Source organism: Megalobrama amblycephala, linkage group LG17, assembly GCF_018812025.1.
Source record: "Megalobrama amblycephala isolate DHTTF-2021 linkage group LG17, ASM1881202v1, whole genome shotgun sequence".
In the NCBI taxonomy this organism is placed as follows: Eukaryota; Metazoa; Chordata; class Actinopteri; order Cypriniformes; family Xenocyprididae; genus Megalobrama; species Megalobrama amblycephala.
Window position 1 is genome coordinate 593,658 of NC_063060.1, and position 20,631 is coordinate 614,288.

A 20,631-nucleotide genomic window follows, 5' to 3' on the forward strand; every position below is an offset into this window, starting at 1 on the left:
ACCACCCAATACACCCTAGCTACTTCCTAGTAACCACCCAAATGTCTTTGCAACCACACAGCAACCTCCTAGTAACTACACAGAACACCCAAGTAACCTAGTAACCACACAAAATGCTCAGCAACATCCTAGTAACCACACAAAATGCCCTAGCAACCACCTAGCAACCACCCAGTACACCCTAGCAACGTCTGAGTAACCACAGAAAATGCCCTAGGAACCACCTTGCAGCCTCCTAGTCACCCAAGTAAATCCCCTAACGATCACCTAGCAACCTCCTTCCCAGTAACCACATAAAATGCCCTAGTAACACCCTGGCAACCACCCACAACCCCTCGGCATGGCAGTGATGAGTTTTGCACAAACATGCCATTCAGAAATACATTTTTAGTAAATCTATTTTAGTCGTTTCAGAGATTCAGCTTGAGGAATTCTTTACGGTTTTAAGCATCTTGACATTGACAGATTATCTCATGTTTGTTTTAGCAGGCAGAGCGCTTTACCTAGTTAACTGTTACTAGAGACACTGACTGTAAACAAGATGATCCATCAGTCGAGAACTGTGTGTGTGTGTGTGTGTGTGTACTACAGATCACATAGTCAGACGGGACTGACCGTAGACTCAATTGTCCGTGAGCCCGTTGTGACGTCCTGCCTTTGATTTGACAGTATCAAAGAGTTCAAACTGAGACTCTCTGACGGGCCGTGATATCAAAAGGACAGTTTGGGCTTTTTTTCTCTCATCAAGGGAACCTGATCCTTCCTTTCCTTCCTCTCTCGCTCTCTCTCTCTCAGATTCCAGACATTCTGCTCTTCTTGTAAATTTCCAGTGAGATTTCGCGTCCTCAGATTCTCCGTTCCAGACCCGCACGCGATGACGTCAGTCAGATGTTTGCACATCCCCAGTCTCTCAGTCCGTGCAATGATTTAAATCTAATAGCTGTGTGGAGCTCATGAAAAACAGCAGAAAATCTCGATATCATAAAGTGTTTCGAGTACGCCGCTTCATTAATGCCGCTCATCTTCAGTGTAATGAACAAACCCCTACAAAATATGAGAAGCAAGACACTTTCCCTTTCGAACTCCTGCTCTGATCCGTCAGAAGCGCGGATGTTGTTATCGAATTCTTTATTTATTTATCGCTGGCTGATAATTGAAAAGGTCCTTGAAGCATTTCAGATATAATAGAGTCTAATTTGGTGGAACTCAAAGGAATCATTTGTTCGGTCGACACTGGAATTCATTTGAGTGATGTTAACATGCATGTTTGTGTTCACAGATCTCGTATAAAGCCGTCAGCTCCTTCGACCCAGTGCTGGATCTGTCTAACCAGAGCGGGAAGGTGGTGAAAATGGGGAATGAAACCAGCCACGTGTTCCTGGGTCTCTACCCCGGCTCCACGTACTCCTTCACCCTCAGGGCGAGCACCGCTAAGGGCTTCGGGCCGCCCGCCATCACACAGGCCACCACCAAGATCTCAGGTCTGGATCACCAGTTCAGTCCAATCAAGTTTCAAAATCCCTCCAGCGGGAGTTATTCTCTATATCAGTGTTTCTGAACTCCTGAAATGCCTCCATCTTGAGTTTTCTTCACAATATTCCTCATTTAAATAATTCATATTAAAAAAAAAGGGGCGGGCCTGGTTGAGTTAGTTAGTAGTGTGTTGAAACTGGCGGTTATGGTAAGGGGCGGGACATTTCCCAAACACCAATCACAACACACTGCTCCAGCCGACCAATCAGAGCACACTGTGCTTTTCAGAAGGAGGGGCTTCATAGAGACAGGAACAAGATGGGCGTAATATGGGCTCTTTTGTAAGAGAACGAAATGCCCTAGTTTTTTGTGACAGCGCCATCTAGCTGATTACTCCATCAGCGGAATGAAATAAACAGGTGCAAAGACATCTGCGTTTGTGCGCTTGTGTCATAACTCTAGTGATTCAAGTTACTGTCAGTGTTAATTTAATTTTTTTCACGGACGAAAACGAGACAATGACTAAATAAAAATGCGTTTTGAATGACTAAAACTATGACTAAAATCTACTATTTTTCGTCAACGAATAAAAACGAGACGAAAATGAAAGAGAGTGACGATTTGGGAAGATATCCAGTCAGGACTGCTGTAATGTGTGGAAGATGCGCACATTTGAAGTGTAACGTGCTGATCTAACCGCGGGAAACACGACGCTGTTGCGCCCTCTACAGGCTCGTCCAGCCGCACTTCAGACTGCTTCGCATTTAATGAATAGCGCACATTTGCATGCGATTGCTTATAAGCTAATGTTGATGAATTATGACAACGTTTGCTACATAATATTTATATGGTAGTATGTTGTAAGAATGCATATTTTATCACTCTCATGAGCAGCTACAGTGCAGACTGCACATTTCAGAATAAGAGTCACGGTGTATTTCAGGATGGTTTATAATTATTTTTTTTTTCCTGGTCATTATTGTTATTTTGTTTAAACAATAAACTGTATTTAATTGAATTTATATTTAATTCATAGTAAAATACTGTATCTAAGAACATTATTTGACACATTATTCAATATATTTTACAAGTATAAGGGTTATTATAGTTAACTAAACCTAAAACCAAAGAATTATTCATTACTTGAAATAAACATTAAATATATAAAAATGTAAACTTATTTTATTTCATAGTTTCTAAGCTTTAGCCTAACCTGAGATATTAAAATAAACAGAAATAAAAACTTTTAAAAGCAAAAACTAAAAGACATAAACACAAAAAATTATTAAAACTTTTAACTAAAATTACAATGAAAGCAGAAAAAGTAAAAATCAAATCTGATAAAAAATTAAAAAAATATTAGTATCTCAATGAAAAGTGTGTCAATCCCTGAAAAGTACTGAATTTTGCTCTTTAGTGTGTTTTTGCACTTGAACGGTCAAAAACGAGCAAAGTACAGTTGGGTGAACATAAACAGTTTGGGGAATATCAGATGTGTATCAGTGTATTGGATCTGTGTATTATTTTAGTCGACTAAAATCTAATTTAGTTAAATTGTAATGCATTAAGTGTAATGCATCAAAATCTTATGATATTTAGTCGACTAAAATTAGACTAAAACAATTTCCTATGACTAAAACTAAATGGCATTTTAGTCAAAAGACTGACTAAAACTAAATCAAAATTTGCTGTCAAAATTAACAACAAATCTTTTGAATGGTTCGGCTTCTGTGTGTGTTTGCAGCTCCGTCGATGCCGGCGTACGATCAGGAGACGCCTCTGAACCAGACGGACAGCAGCGTCACGGTCGTGCTGAAACCCGCTCAGAGCCGCGGAGCTCCTGTCAGGTACGATCACAACTGATCTGGTCTCAAAAGCAGGGAATTTCATCATCGATACCCATTTCTATTAAAAAAAAAAAAGCCAGAATAATTCTGTAAAAATACAGTAAACATATTCACAGATTTTAATATATATTTAAATTTAATATATTTAAAGGTGCCCTAAAATCAAAAATTTAATTTACCTCGGCATAGTTGAATAACAAGAGTTCAGTACATGGAAAAGACATACATTGAGTTTCAAACTCCACTGCTTCCTTTAAAAGACCTCCGACGAACAGGCGAATGACTCAACATAACACTGACTGTTACGTAACAGTCGGGATCATTAATATGTACGCCCCCAATATTTGCATATGCCAGCTCATGTTCAAGGCATTACACAAGGGCAGCCAGTATTAACGTCTGGATCTGTGCACAGCTGAATCATCAGACTAGGTAAGCAAGCAAGAACAATAGCGAAAAATGGCAGATGGAGCAATAATTACTGACATGATCCATGATAACATTACATTTTTAGTGATATTTGTAAATTGTCTTTCTAAATGTTTCGTTAGCATGTTGCTAATGTACTGTTAAATGTGGTTAAAGTTACCATCATTTATTACTGTATTCAGGGAGCGTGAGATTTAAAGGGGCCGCAGCCTGAATCGGTGCATAGTTAATGATGCCCCAAAATAGGCAGTTAAAAAAATGAATAAAAAAAAATCTATGGGGTATTTTGAGCTGAAACTTCACAGACACATTCAGGAGACACCTTAGACTTATATTACATCTTTTGAAAAGATGTTCTACGGCACCTTTAAATGTTATGGTATTAAACTGTAATTTAACAACAAAAAAAGAAATAACCAGTAAATCCAGCAGCACTTTTAAGTTTAATGTTTTGTTCTTCTCTTATATTGAAAATATTTAAAAAATATAAAATGTTTTCCTCATATTTTGATGGTTTAATCAAACTTATAGAAAATCAAAACAAAAAACAAATATCTCCTCTGGACATCACTTTTGACACTGGCTGTTAATTGGCAAACGGTAGCATTTTTACAGTTCAAATTCTGATCATATTTTACAGTGCTTGTGAACGGAAGCAAAATCAAGCACAGCTGAGTGAGTGTGAGGAAGTCTGTTTTCATGGTATTTTTCCTCCTGTATTGTTTGTGGATTCCTCCGAGTGAGCGTCATTCTTTGAAGCGGAGAACAAAGTGTGTGTGAGGCTTCAGAGCTCATCCCTGAACCGCTTTCATGTGTTTCTCCTGACTGTGTCACCGCGGCCCCTGAATGTCCCCGCGCTCGCAACCAACACTGCAAACACAATCGCCCGCTCTCATTAGTAAACGCCGCGCGTTACTCAGGTGAACGGGTCCGGCTCATATTTCAGCCCCAAATCAAAAGAAAATTACTGTTCACCTTCAGTAAATGAAGATTTCTGCATTACTTTCATGATATTTAAAATATGAAGCAGAAACTTTCTTCTCTATTGTGCCGTATTTCCGCATGAAACGCTTCGCAAACAAGAACAAATGTAGGGCGGGGCTTGATTGGAATTGATTGGATGGTTGTGGTTTGCTATTGGTGGATCTCATGTGAGTGACAGGTTGCTCCGCCCTCGTCATCAGAGAAGAGAAGAGATGCTGATTCAAGATTACGAGAAGCATGAATTTAACACAATAATTTACGTATATGACTTAACTTGAAAATAGTGATGCAAACTACTCACATATTTTGTCAAATTTCACTGTTTTGAATTTACATCATCCATGTACTTCATAACTGAATATATCAAGACAAGAAACATGAAGTAAGCCGTTTTCGGCATATTAAGCATAAGATTAAGAGTGAATATGTGCATATTTTAAAAGAAAAATAATATTTGCAAACACTTCACAATAAATTCTATTTCTTTCTGTTTCACTGTTCTCTTAAATCCTTATAAATCCTAAATATTTAAATAATTAAATGAATGTTTTTGGTCCTTCAATGTCAAAAACATGCTTACGGCCTTGAATTTAAATCTTTATATACATGTAATGATGAAATATAAGCTGGACATGTTTTTGATGTTTTAGGGTTCATTCGCTCTAATATTTAAAGCTTGTGAAGGTTTGTGTGATTCACAATCGCAGTCAAAACATCATTATTTACTGCTGCATGTTTAATAAGAAGCGGATAAAGCCGTAACATCTTCAGCATAAGAATATTATATTACAAAGCGCTGGTTTAATATTGGATATCCAGAGATGGACGCTCGACCGTACGCCGCGCAAATAACCGCAGTAAATTACAGTTGTGTTTACCGCAGTAATCTCTGCTGGATTACACCGCCGGCTCCATCATTTAATCTGATCTGATCTGATCAAATCATGTTTTTACCTCTTCAACAAGATTGGAAAATAGGAAAAGCAAGATTTGATTATTGTGATCCGCGTCTAATCTCCCGGTCTGTGATTGTGTTTCTCCGTGTTTTCAGGAGACGAGGCCGCTGGTCATTGTGATGCACTTCTGATTAGTGCTTTAATCACGTTATGATGTGTCTTTTAGCTTGCTAGGGTCAGAGGTCAAACATAGTGTCATGTGACAATTAACCAAGAGCATCTGATCTGACTAACGACGTGAATCTCGAACCCCTGCAGTGTGAAGTGTGTTGAAGTGGAAACACTCTGCGTAATAATTATGGATTCTAGAAGACATTTCCGTGAGGATTCCTGACAGAAGACGGTCCTGAAATCAGTCTAGTGTTTGTGGTTGTTTGTAATCAAACCGTGTGATTAGCTGCAGGAGAATACGGCGGCAGACGCTCAAGCGCTCGACAGCAGATGTTTGCCATTGATACCGGCATGAAGAAACACATCAAATGACACCAGAGCTTTGAAAGAAACACAACAAAAGAGATTAAACAAAGAAAAGAAACAGTCCCGCCACCAAGAGTTAAAGAAATCAGACATTTGATGTATTATTTTTTTGTGCAATTAGCAATCAGAAACATAAATCCACCCACACACACACACACATTTGCTCAAACACAAATTGGCTGTGACATGTAATCTCTGTGACGACACACACACACACACACACGATGGGAACATTCGTGTCCGGAGGGGACGCGTGTGGCGTGTGGCGTTGGCTTTGAGAGGATTACTGATCTGTCTCGCAGTCGTGCAGTGATTGAAACGGCTGCACAAACGCCTCGAGACCATTCCAACCCAAAATGCATGTTTACAACAGCGAGAAACATTCACTGTTATCAGTTACGCCGTTCTAGCTGCTTTAGCCATTAACACAGTGACACACACTCATATAGTGTGTATATATATATATGTATATTTTGTAAAGAGTACCTGAAAACCATACTTGAGTAAAAGTACATCGAAAATGACTCCAGTACAAGTAACCAATTCCAATACGACTTGAGTAAAAGTCTTAAAGTATCTGATTTTAACAGTACTTAAGTATTTTACTCATGCTGAATGTAGGATCAGAGATGCACAAAGACATGCCGGTGAAAATAAGAAACAGTTGATTTGTAAGATGAGAAATCATGTATATTTTTGAACACCTCAGTGTTGCAATAAATCAAGGTCGACACAACAACCTCTTAAACGTCTACAAACTCTCAAGTCTCAGTTGAGCTCAAGTGCACAGAAATAAGTAAACCAGTATCCGTCAAAAAGGTCTTGTCGATATAGCGGATAAATAAAACAATGTTAAGTAAAATTAAATAATCAAAGTCTATGTATGTGCTGGATTGAGCCTCATCACCAGCTGCAGTCAATTCCTCATCTAATAAATCAAACACCTGTGATCAGAAACTACCTGCTAAAGCACTCACATTCACGTAAAGTAACCTTGTTGACAAGTTTGGGTGAGTAAAGGCAAAATGCACAAGATGTAGTACCTTCAATGCCCTTAGATGGCGATATCGCTTCTTTATATCAGAAATAAACTGCTGCAGAAAAAGTTAGGTGTCATGAAAAATGTAATTTGTAATTGCATTACTCATCACAAATGTAGTGGAGTAAAAAGTACATTTACTTGCTCAAAAATGTAGTCAAGTAGAGAGTAAAAGTTGCCAATATGTTGAATACTCAGTACAACTACAAAGTAGCCAAAAAAGATACTTAAATTACATTTACTCAAATACTTTACAGCTCTACATCTATATATAGCGTCTCTTACCTGGGGAACACATGGCACCAGGATAAACTATGGGAAGAAGGCGAGCCGGCGGAGGCAGTGTGATGCTTTGGGCAATGTTCTGCTGGGAAACCTTGGGTCCTGCCATCCATGTGGATGTTACTGTGACACGTACCACCTACCTAAGCATTGTTCAGACCATGTGAAGCCTTTCATGGAAACAGTATTCCCTGGTGGCTGTGGCCTCTTTCAGCAGGATAATGCACAAAAATGGTTCAGGAATGGTTTGAGGAGCACAACAATGAATTTGAGGTGTTGACTTGGCCTCCAGATTCCCCAGATCTCAATCCAATTGAGCATCTGTGGGATGTGCTGAACAAACAAGTCCGATCCATGGAGGATCCACCTCACAACTTACTGGATTTAAAGGATCTGCTGCTAACATCTACAGATACCACAGCACACCTTCAGGGGTCTAGAGGAGTCGACGGGTCAGGGCTGTTTTGGCAGCAAAAGGGGGACCAACACAATATTAGGAATATTTCATATCTAACAACAATTATATCACACTGCAAAAAAATCTTAGGTTTTTAATTAGTTTTCTTGCCTTGTTTTTTTTCCAGTTAAAATGTCTAAGAATCCTTGAAACATAATATTTTGCCTTTAATGTGTGTCTTTTGTCTCACTGCACTGGCAGAAGTACGAACAAGTAAAAAAAAACCTGCAGTGAGAAAAATACACACATATTAAAGATACAGGCTATGAAAACAATATTGTACACTGTACCGCTGCTCAAGTACATTTATCTTGCTCTAAAGGTGCACTGCAAAAAAAACTCTATTCTTCCTCAGTATTTCTGTCTTGTTTTCCAGCACAAATTCTTAAATCAAGATATATTTACTGGAGAAGCAAAATGACTGAAGATATTAAGTCTTGTTTCTAAAAAAAAATATATCAAAGTTTATGATTAAAACAAGAACAAATATCTGCCAATGGGGTCAGAAAAATAATCTTAATTCAAAGGGAAAGCAAGACAAAAATACTGAAGAAGAACATATTTCCTGCAGTGAGAAAGAGACAAACATTTCAAACGAGAGGAGCGAGCGGTTCAGGTGCTCATGCGTCTTTAATCAGACTGATAGAAAGCCTCCATCACTCAATCATACGGGCTCACACAGAGACAGACGCTTGTTTTCCTCTCCGGCCGAGGAGAGACCATCGCTCTTACAGGTCACTCTCCAGTCGATGGTCAGTCAATCCTCCATAAGTGTTATCCGTGGCGATGGGTGGCCGGCCGGACTGACGGTCTCTAATTGGTGTCAGTTAGATGTGCCTGAATCCAGAGCGACGGCAGCGGGCCGCGTCTGATCCCACAGTGCAGACAAACACAGCTGAAACCCTTTACAAGAAATGCAAAGATATAAAAGTCATGATATGTGATTTGATACTCTTACAAGAAAAGGTTCTTTATGGAAGCTTAAAGGGTTCCGTAAGGCGCTTCATATATAGAACCTTTTAGGGGTTCATTCATTTATGCATTTAGTTTTAATTAATTCATTTTCAGTTTTACTTAATTTATGAATTAAACACCTCATAAACATACATCAGAAAAAATTTAAATAATCGTAAATAATCATTAAACATTGAAGTATTATGCAGTCCTTTAAGACATTTTTCCTTATAGAGAACCTTTTTTAGCACAAAGTGTTCTTTAAAATTGAGTCAAGAACCCTAGAGTTCTAAATAGAACCTTTTTGGAATAAAATGTTCTTTAAAATTGAGTCAGGAACCCTAGAGTTCTAAATAGAACCTTTTTGGAATAAAGTGTTCTTAAAATTGAGTCAGGAACCCTAGAGTTCTAAATAGAACCTTTTTGGAATAAAATGTTCTTTAAAATTGAGTCAGGAACCCTAGAGTTCTAAATAGAACCTTTTTGGAATAAAGTGTTCTTAAAATTGAGTCAAGAACCCTAGAGTTCTAAATAGAACCTTTTTGGAATAAAATGTTCTTTAAAATTGAGTCAAGAACCCTAGAGTTCTAGATAGAACCTTTTTGGAATAAAGTGTTCTTTAAAATTGAGTCAAGAACCCTAGAGTTCTATAAAGCACTCCTTAAAATTGAGTCAAGAACCCTAGAGTTCTAAATAGAACCTTTTTGGAATAAAATGTTCTTTAAAATTGAGTCAAGAACCCTAGAGTTCTATATAGAACCTTTTTGGAATAAAGTGTTCTTAAAATTGAGTCAAGAACCCTAGAGTTCTATAAAGCGTTCCTTAAAATTGAGTCAAGAACCCTAGAGTTCTAAATAGAACCTTTTTGGAATAAAATGTTCTTTAAAATTGAGTCAAGAACCCTAGAGTTCTAAATAGAACCTTTTTGGAATAAAGTGTTCTTAAAATTGAGTCAGGAACCCTAGAGTTCTAAATAGAACCTTTTTGGAATAAAATGTTCTTTAAAATTGAGTCAGGAACCCTAGAGTTCTAAATAGAACCTTTTTGGAATAAAGTGTTCTTAAAATTGAGTCAAGAACCCTAGAGTTCTAAATAGAACCTTTTTGGAATAAAGTGTTCTTAAAATTGAGTCAGGAACCCTAGAGTTCTAAATAGAACCTTTTTGGAATAAAATGTTCTTTAAAATTGAGTCAAGAACCCTAGAGTTCTAGATAGAACCTTTTTGGAATAAAGTGTTCTTTAAAATTGAGTCAAGAACCCTAGAGTTCTATAAAGCACTCCTTAAAATTGAGTCAAGAACCCTATAGTTCTATATAGAACCATTTTGGAATAAAGTGTTCTTAAAATTGAGTCAGGAACCCTAGAGTTCTAAATAGAACCTTTTTGGAATAAAATGTTCTTTAAAATTGAGTCAAGAACCCTAGAGTTCTAAATAGAACCTTTTTGGAATAAAATGTTCTTTAAAATTGAGTCAAGAACCCTAGAGTTCTAAATAGAACCTTTTTGGAATAAAATGTTCTTTAAAATTGAGTCAAGAACCCTAGAGTTCTAAATAGAACCTTTTTGGAATAAAATGTTCTTTAAAATTGAGTCAAGAACCCTAGAGTTCTATATAGAACCTTTTTGGAATAAAGTGTTCTTAAAATTGAGTCAAGAACCCTAGAGTTCTATAAAGCGTTCCTTAAAATTGAGTCAAGAACCCTATAGTTCTATATAGAACCATTTTGGAATAAAGTGTTCTTAAAATTGAGTCAGGAACCCTAGAGTTCTATATAGAACCTTTTTGGAATAAAGTGTTCTTAAAATTGAGTCAAGAACCCTAGAGTTCTATAAAGCGTTCCTTAAAATTGAGTCAAGAATCCTATAGTTCTATATAGAACCATTTTGGAATAAAGTGTTCTTAAAATTGAGTCAAGAACCCTAGAGTTCTAAATAGAACCTTTTTGGAATAAAATGTTCTTTAAAATTGAGTCAGGAACCCTAGAGTTCTATATAGAACCTTTTTTTTTTTTTTTTTTTTGAATAAAAGGTTCCAAAAAATTCAATGGAAGTTTTTGCATTCCATTTGACTTTGTACATAGAACCTTTTTGTTTTAAACTGCTTTTGGTCAGTTTCTGCAGTAAATATCTGTGACTGAAGTGTAGGTTTAGGGTAGGGGTGGGTTTAGGTGCTTCAAAAGATCTATTAAAGTATAAATATTTATAAAAATCATTTCCACTTTCACAAATGCATGCAAAGAATTAAATGTGTCTTGATCTGATGCATTAGACAAACAACTGAAAGCAATGGAGTACCCGCACGTCGAAAAATGATGCTAAAGGGAACCCTGTGTGTTAAAAAGAGACGAGTTGTGAGTGAGAACATGTTGTTTTTTACAGTGTAATATTAATAACTGGAATGTTATTATAAAGTGTTCCCATGTTTCCACCTCCTCCTCTTCTCTCTTTGCTCAGAAACCCTCATCATCCTGGTTTTCTCATTTTCTTTCCGTCTGCGCTCGTGTCTGGCACTGCCTGGGATAAAGCTGTCAGGTCACTCTGCCGTTAGAGGTTTTAATTAATTAGTTTAAGGCTCTCTGGGAGTTATTGTGCGGAGCCGCTGCAGTCGGCGACAGTTTTCGTGGAGACCCGAACAACTCCAGCACTTCCTGTGAGAAAACGGGCTGATGTGATCGATGCGGACAACTCATCAGAGCTACTTAATTACACATTAGCTGCATATTTCTTTTACAGATGGTGTGTAAACAAGCTCATTAAACATCTAGATCTCCTCGAAAGTCTCTTTTTAGGTCCTGAAATTATGTACTGGAGTCGTACGGGCCGCTGAACACGGTTTGTTTTGGTGACAGAGTTTAAAGGGTTAGTTCACCCAAAAATGAAAATTCTGTCATTTATTACTCACCCTCATGTCGTTCCACACCCGTAAGATCTTCGTTAATCTTCAGAATGCAAATTAAGATATTTTTGATGAAATCCGATGGCTCAGTGAGGCCTGAGCAATGACATTTCCTCTCTCAAGATCCATTAATGTACTAAAAACATATTTAAATCAGTTCATGTGAGTACAGTGGTTCAATATTAATATTATAAAGAGACAATAATATTTTTGGTGCGCCAAAAAAACAAAATAACGACTTATTTAGTGATGGCCGATTTCAAAACACTGCTTCAGGAAGCTTCGGAGCGTTATGAATCAGCGTGTTGAATCAGCGGTTCGGAGCGCCAAAGTCACGTGATTTCAGCAGTTTGACACGCGATCCGAATCATGATTCGACACAAATGTCTTTTGCATTTCAAGGTCCGGTTGGATTCTGTGGAACATGAGTTTACAAGAACAAATATCTGCCAATAGAGTCAGAAAAATCATCTTGTTTTCCCTTTTGAATTCATTTTATTTTTCTGACCCCATCGGCAGATATTTGTTTTTGTTTTAAACACAAGCTCGCTCTCAAATGCATAATTGCAAAGTATAAATGTTCAATTTGACCCCCTGATGACGATTAGCTCCTTTTATTTGTTGAGAATATAATGAGTTTAATTTCTGATGACTTTCAGGCTCTATTTTGCGTTGCATTGGCTGAAATTGTCTGCTCGCTCTTTGAAGTGCCCTCGCCGTATCAAGGTTACTTTCGCGATGATTTAGTTTCACACTGATGTAATTAACAACAGCGAGCGTCTCTGATCAGATGAAAGCGTCATAAGAAAGTATGTGGGTCGGTGGCGATTGGATCCATCGCTGCCGTCGGCGGTCTCCGTTTCGCCCTGCGGCCGTATTCGTGCCGCACACATCCGCGCTGACAGCACTCACATTCACACACACATGTCAAGAAGGACCTTCTTTTCTTCTCTCAGAAATAAAGCTGAATTTATGCAGAATAATAAGTGGGATGATGGGCAAACGGATCCTCCGTTTCCACAGTAACAGGAGGAAGAGGGACATTACCGGGTTCAGATGTGGAAATTGGTTCCTGTGCTGTCCGTCTGCAGGTCTCATCCCATTACACACCTGCTTCAGCCACACACACACGTATAGATCACATTATAGCACTTCTAGATGCCCTTTGGAGCATGAATATGAAGTTAAAAACAGTTGGTAACACTCTACAATTAAAGCTTTTCTCCATCTTCATCTGACTTTAGTGTGTAATGTTGCTGTTTGAGCCTGAAAAAGGTCAACAAGTTCTTCTCTATATCAGTGTCAGTGTTTCTGAACTCCATCTTGAGTTTTCTTCTCAATATTCCTCATTTAAATAATTCGTATGCAGAATAAAGGGGTGGGGCCTGGTTGGGTTAGTTAGTAGTGTATGGAAACTGGCGGTTATGGTAAGGGGCGGGACATTTCCCAAAATCTCATTATTTCTGTTATCAAGTTTTATATTTCCAGAGAATTATTGCATTTTACACACGTCTCTCTCTTTCTCTTTCGTTCATCTGTAATCAAGATAGACCTCCGGTGAGGTTTGCTCTTTGACCTCTGAACTTTGACCTCAGTGTGAGATCAGGTGCTAATTAACTTCCCCTCTCACCTGCGCTGTCTCTCATTGGCTTAAATAATTCATCACATGATATTTCATCTCCAGACTGAAGCGCTGGCAGAGATCACCTTTACCCAGCATGCCGCAGGATGGTAATGTATTATCATGCAGCCGAGCAGCTCATTCAATAATGTCATAGAATTTATTTCCACACTGACTGTTTCACACGTAATTCAGACATAACTGAAAGTGACGCCTCAAGCTGAAGGAGAGAGAGAGTGTGTTTTGTTAATGTTGGAGGCGTCTAATAACTTTATGACTGTATATTACACTTTATTCTCTCCAAACCCCTCCAAATGTGCAAAATGATTGACAGGTAAAGACTGATTGTGATTGGCTAAAGAGCCACAGGCCACTCCCTTTTGTGGGATGGATGGATGCATGGATGGATGGATATTTAGGGATGAATGGATGGATATTTAAGGATGGATGGATTTAGGGATGATGGGTGGATATTTAGGTGTGGATGGATGGATGGATTTAGGGATGGATGGATATTTAGGGATAAATGAATGGATGGATTTAGGGATGGATGAATGGATATTTAAGGATGGATGGATGGATGGATGGATATTTAGGTATGGATGGATGGATGGATTTAGGGATGGATGGATATTTAGGGATAAATGAATGGATGGATTTAGGGATGGATGAATGGATATTTAAGGATGGATGGATGATTTAGGGATGGATGGATGGATAGATGGATGATTTAGGGATTGATGGATGGATATTGATGGATGGATAGATGGATGATTTAGGGATTGATGGATATTGATGGATGGATGGATATTTAGGGATGGATGGATGGATGGATGGATGATTTAGGGCTTGATGGATATTTAGGTATGGATGGATGGATTTAAGGATGGATGGATATTTAGGGATGTATGGATGGATAGATTTAGGGATGGATGGATATTTAGGTGTGGATGGATGGATGGATGGATATTTAGGGATGGATGGATGGATGGATGGATGGATGGATGGATGGATGATTTAGGGCTTGATGGATATTTAGGTATGGATGGATGGATTTAAGGATGGATGGATATTTAGGGATGTATGGATATTTAGGTGTGGATGGATGGATGGATGGATGGATTTAGGGATTGATGGATATTGATGGATGGATGGATATTTAGGTGTGGATGGATGGATATTTAGGGATGGATGGATGGATGGATGATTTAGGGATTGATGGATATTTAGGTATGGATGGATGGATTTAAGGATGGATGTTTATTTAGAGATGTATGGATGGATAGATTTAGGGATGGATGGATATTTAGGTATGGATGGATGGATGGATGGATGGATATTTAAGGATGTATGGATGGATAGATTTAGGGATGGATGGATATTTAGGTGTGGATGGATGGATGGATGGATATTTAGGGATGGATGGATGGATGGATGGATGGATGGATGGATGGATGGATGGATGGATGGATGATTTAGGGCTTGATGGATATTTAGGTATGGATGGATGGATTTAAGGATGGATGGATATTTAGGGATGTATGGATATTTAGGTGTGGATGGATGGATGGATGGATGGATGGATGGATGGATGGATGGATGGATTTAGGGATTGATGGATATTGATGGATGGATGGATATTGATGGATGGATGGATATTTAGGTGTGGATGGATGGATATTTAGGGATGGATGGATGGATGGATGATTTAGGGATTGATGGATATTTAGGTATGGATGGATGGATTTAAGGATGGATGTTTATTTAGAGATGTATGGATGGATAGATTTAGGGATGGATGGATATTTAGGTATGGATGGATGGATGGATGGATATTTAAGGATGGATAGATATTTAGGTGTGGATGGATGGATTTAGGGATTGATGGTTATTGATGGATGGATGGATGGATGGATGGATGGATGGATGGATATTTAGGGATGGATGGATATTTAGGGATGGATGATTCAGGGATTGATGGATATTGATGGATGGATGGATGGATATTGATGGATGGATAGATATTTAGGTGTGGATGGATGGATTTAGGGATTGATGGATATTGATGGATGGATGGATGGATGGATGGATGGATGGATGGATGGATGATTCAGGAATTGATGGATATTGATGGATGGATGGATGGATGGATGGATATTTAGGGATGGATGGATGGATGGATGGATGATTTAGAGATTGATGGATATTGATGGATGGATGGATGGATGGATGGATATTTAAGGATGGATAGATATTTAGGTGTGGATGGATGGATTTAGGGATTGATGGATATTGATGGATGGATGGATGGATGGATGGATGGATGGATGATTCAGGGATTGATGGATATTGATGGATGGATGGATGGATATTTAGGGATGGATGGATAGATATTTAGGGATGGATGATGGATTTAGGGATGGATGGATGGATATTTAGGGATGGATGGATGGATGTATATTTAGGGATGGATGGATGGATATTTTTAGGGATAGATGGATATTTAGGGATGGATGGATATATATTTAGGGATGGATGGATATTTTTAGGGATAGATAGATGGATATTTAGGGATGGATGGATATATATTTAGGGATGGATGGATATATATTTAGGGATGGATGGATATATATTTAGGGATGGATAGATGGACATTTTTAGGGATGGATGGATGGATATATATTTAGGGATGGATAGATGGACATTTTTAGGGATAGATAGATGGATATTTAGGGATGGATGGATGGATGGATGGATGTATATTTAGGGATGGATGGATGTATATTTTTAGGGATGGATGTATATTTAGGGATGGATGGATGGATATTTTTAGGGATAGATAGATGGATATTTAGGGATGGATGGATGGATGTATATTTTTAGGGATGGATGGATGGATATTTTTAGGGATAGATAGATGGATATTTAGGGATGGATGGATGGATGGATGTATATTTTTAGGGATGGATGGATGTATGGATGTATATTTAGGGATGGATGGATGGATATTTTTAGGGATAGATAGATGTATATTTAGGGATGGATGGATGTATGGATGTATATTTAGGGATGGGTGGATGTATATTTAGGGATGGATGGATGGATATTTTTAGGGATAGATAGATGTATATTTAGGGATGGATGGATGGATGGATATTTTTAGGGATGGATGGATGGATGTATATTTTTAGGGATGGATGGATGGGTATTTTTAGGGATAGATAGATGGATATTTAGGGATGGATGGATGGATGGATGGATGTATATTTTTAGGGATGGATGGATGGGTATTTTTAGGGATAGATAGATGGATATTTAGGGATGGATGGATGGATGGATGTATATTTTTAGGGATGGATGGATGTATGGATGTATATTTAGGGATGGATGGATGGATGTATATTTTTAGGGATGGATGGATGTATGGATGTATATTTAGGGATGGATGGATGGATGGATGGATGGATGGATGGATGGATGGATGGATGTATATTTAGGGATGGATGGATGGATGGATGGATGGATGTATATTTTTAGGGATGGATGGATGTATGGATGTATATTTAGGGATGGATGGATGGATGGATGGATGTATATTTTTAGGGATGGATGTATGGATGTATATTTAGGGATGGATGGATGTATGGATGTATATTTTTAGGGATGGATGTATGGATGTATATTTAGTATGATGGATGGATGGATGGATGTATATTTTTAGGGATGGATGGATGGATGGATGTATATTTAGGGATGGATGGATGGATGGGTGGCTATTTAGGGATGGATGGATATTTCAGCGGATTGTTTTCCGTGTGTTTAATGAATCCACAGGAAAGGGCAGGCGGTTTCAGGTTTGTAATTTCATTAACTACAGTATATTTATAAATGCAGCTTCTTATATTCACAGATAACCTTTTGCTAGCAAACCCAGACTTTATTACAGATTAACAAACCCAAAGGTCAGATTAGCATCAGTCAACATTCATTGCGCGAGCAGCTAGCCGCTCTCTCTGTCCTCTGTAAATACCAGCAGCTTGAGTTTGGTTTAGTTTAGTTCAGTTGTGCGTTGAGTAAAGTGCATGTGAAGTGTATGAAACACAAGCCCTGTTTTTTGTCATGGTCACTTACCGTCGACGCAGCGCTTTACCGTAGACTCGCGGCGCTCCGGGGCTTCGCCGGCCCTTCCCGAAAAACTGACACAGAGAATTTATGAAGGGAGCGTGAGAGGATGTTTGCCCTTTAAGTCCATAAATGATTAAACAGCAAACATGGGCGTCTTTGTGTTGTGGCAGTGCTAATTTATGAAGCCGCGCCGGGGTTCTTGTTCCTCCGGTGTGGGTGAATATTGGATCTGGAGAAGAAACCTCTTATAACGTCTGAGAGCCAGAGACGGCCGAGATGAAAGGAGCGTCACCGCGAGAGATGGAGGATCCTGATGAATATGGTTATAGATCTTGGCAGCAATGCCAGGGATTTGTCAATAACTTTTAACAGAAGCGTGTTATATCACACTGCAAAAAACTCCTCAGTGTTTCTGTCTTGTTTTCCAGCACAAATATCTAAACATTCTTAAATCAAGATGGAGAAGAGAAATGACTGAAGATATTAAGACTTTTTGAAATGTCTTTTTTGCTCATTTATTATGATTAATAGTATCAATTTCCTTGTGGGTTTAAAACAGCATGTCTCTCTCTCTCTCTCTCAGTGTGTATCAGGTGGTTGTTGAGGAGGAACGGCCTCGAAGGGCTCGTGGCGGTGAAGCTGAAATCCTGCGCTGTTATCCGGTGCCGGTTCACTACCAGAACGCCAGCAGTCTGAACTCTCAGTACTACTACGGCGCTGAGTTCCCGTCCGCAGGCGTCCCCTCGCCGCAGCCCTTCACCATCGGAGACAACCGGACGTACAGCGGCTACTGGAACGCTCCGCTGCTCCCGCACAAGAGCTACAGCATCTACTATCAGGCCGTCAGCACGGCCAACGGGGTGCGTTCACGAGTCCTCTCTTTCTATAGCGCTTTATACAGTACAGATTGTTTCAAAGCAGCTTTACACAGGGTTCGTAGAAGGTGCTTGAATATGACTATTTAAAATTTAAGTTCTGGAAAACCCTTGAAAAGATGATTAATATGAAATCAGTGTTTATTTTGTCGATAAAACACAAATCTTTTCATGCAAAATTAAAGCTGCAGCGCATCATAGATATAAAGCCATTTCGCATGGCTATGATGCTCATATATTTCCAAGTATATGATACAGCTTTCATTCTTCTGGTTAATCACATTTTCTTGTAAAAAAAATCAGTTTGAATAAGGAAAGCGATATCTTTATCATAGTATGGTTAAGGGGATATCCCATGACTGACAGCGTCAGATTCAGCTTCACCCCGAGCTGCTTTGCTTATAAATAATTTCCTTGTTTACAACCTTAATGAATTGTATACTAACTAACTCACTCTTAAAGTGAGTCCCTTGCCGCCACCTACTGGTTTAACCATGCAACCTGCACTATAGTCATTGATAAACCCCAAACATTAAAGGATTAGTTCAGAATTCAAATTTCCTGATAATTTCCTCTCCTCCATGTCATCCAAGATGTTCATGTCTTTCTTTATTCAGTGGAAAAGAAATTTAAGATAAAACATTCCAGGATTTTTCTCCATATAGTGGACTTCACTGGGGTTCAACGGGTTGAAGGTCCAAATGTCAGTTTCAGTGCAGCTTCAAAGAGCTCTACATGATCCCAGACGAGGAATAAGAGTCTTATCTAGAGAAACCATCGGACATTTTCTAAAAAAAAAAAAAAAAATATTATATACTTATTAACCACAAATGCTCGTCTTGCACTGCTCTGTGATGCTCCACGCATGAAGTAATCATGTTGGAAAGGTCACGCTCTTATTCCTCGTCTGGGATCATGTAGAGCTCTTTGAAGCTGCACTGAAACTGACATTTGGACCTTCAACCCGTTGAACCCCAGTGAAGTCCACTATATGGAGAAAAATCCTGGAATGTTTTCCTCAAAAACCTTCATTTCTTTTCGACTGAAGAAAGAAAGACATGAACATCTTGGATGACATGGAGGAGAGTGAATTATCAGGAAATCCTTAAACATGCAGAACGTTTCTCAATGCCAAGTATACCGACATTATAATATAAAATATTATTTATAAACTTTGCATTTAATATTTATTATTAAATATGCTGTAAGTTGTATCTTGGATCCCTTATATGTTATTTAAGGGAAAAAATCTTTAAAAAATAAACTATTTTTAGTGCAAACTAAATATAATTTAGTTTACATTTTACAAATGAAATCCTTTGTTTTCTTCTGTTATTAAAATATCTTTTAATGGGAGTCGTATAAAAAGTTTATGCCTTTCTATTTGCTCTAAAAAATTCTAGGGCTTTATTAATGTTCCCATACTTTAGGATGCCACAGTCGTTGCATACATATTTTATTTATCTATTTACCTTTTTTTAGAATTTGAAAGATAAAAAATATTGTTTGATAAGTGAATTCTCTGAGTGTAGTCCTTGAAAACGTAGAAAAAGTAGTGCTCGAAAAGTCCTGGAATTTCAATTTACAGTATCTGTATGAACGCTGTAAGTACTAAACATGAAAATAATGATCAGTGATGCAAACAGAATTTAGTTTCTGCTGGAATTGGATGTTGGTACAGTCAAATCAGCAATATTACTGAATATTAACATACACTAATTTTCTAATAATCAATCTAATTGAATCCAATCCAAGTCTTCTTCCTCAGTTCTTGTGTCTTGTTTTCCAGCACAAATATCTAAACATTCTGAGGAAAGAAAACCATTTTTTTTTCGCAGTGTTGCATTTCCAAAGAAAGTCACCGGACAGCTGGCTTCATTTACTGATGCGCCAAAGCCAATTTTAACTTGCATTTGGCGCTTGTTGAGTGTTAATTTCGGACCCTGTGGGAGAAACAGAAGAGTGTGAGGAATTCAGAGTCATGACAGCGACAAACGCTCGAAGCCCCTCGATTAACAGGCACACATTCACGCGCGTCGAGTGGCTCTCCTCTGAAACCACAGCGGCCGGAGTCGATGAGCAAGGTAATTGTGGGTAAGAAAGAGAACGGAGATGAAGAGGATCCCTCCGGACGCCTCGACCTCGACCGGCGTCCTCAAACACGCGCGTAAGAGGCCGTCAGGGAACGTCTTTGCCTGTAATCGTGCAGAAAAACA

At 38.5% G+C, this 20,631-nt stretch overlaps 1 protein-coding gene across 10 annotated transcripts in view; it reads left to right on the forward strand.

Moving 5' to 3' along the window:
• The window catches only part of LOC125250592 (receptor-type tyrosine-protein phosphatase mu-like), a 230,570-nt gene that overhangs the window by 129,891 nt on the left and 80,048 nt on the right, over positions 1 to 20,631 (forward strand). For all 10 annotated transcript variants that reach the window (XM_048163240.1, XM_048163241.1, XM_048163242.1 and 7 more), the window contains exons 10-12: positions 1,280 to 1,481; positions 3,218 to 3,320; positions 18,124 to 18,400. In XM_048163240.1, the coding sequence (XP_048019197.1) occupies positions 1,280 to 1,481; positions 3,218 to 3,320; positions 18,124 to 18,400 (582 nt within the window). The remainder of the gene's footprint in view (positions 1 to 1,279; positions 1,482 to 3,217; positions 3,321 to 18,123; positions 18,401 to 20,631) is intronic.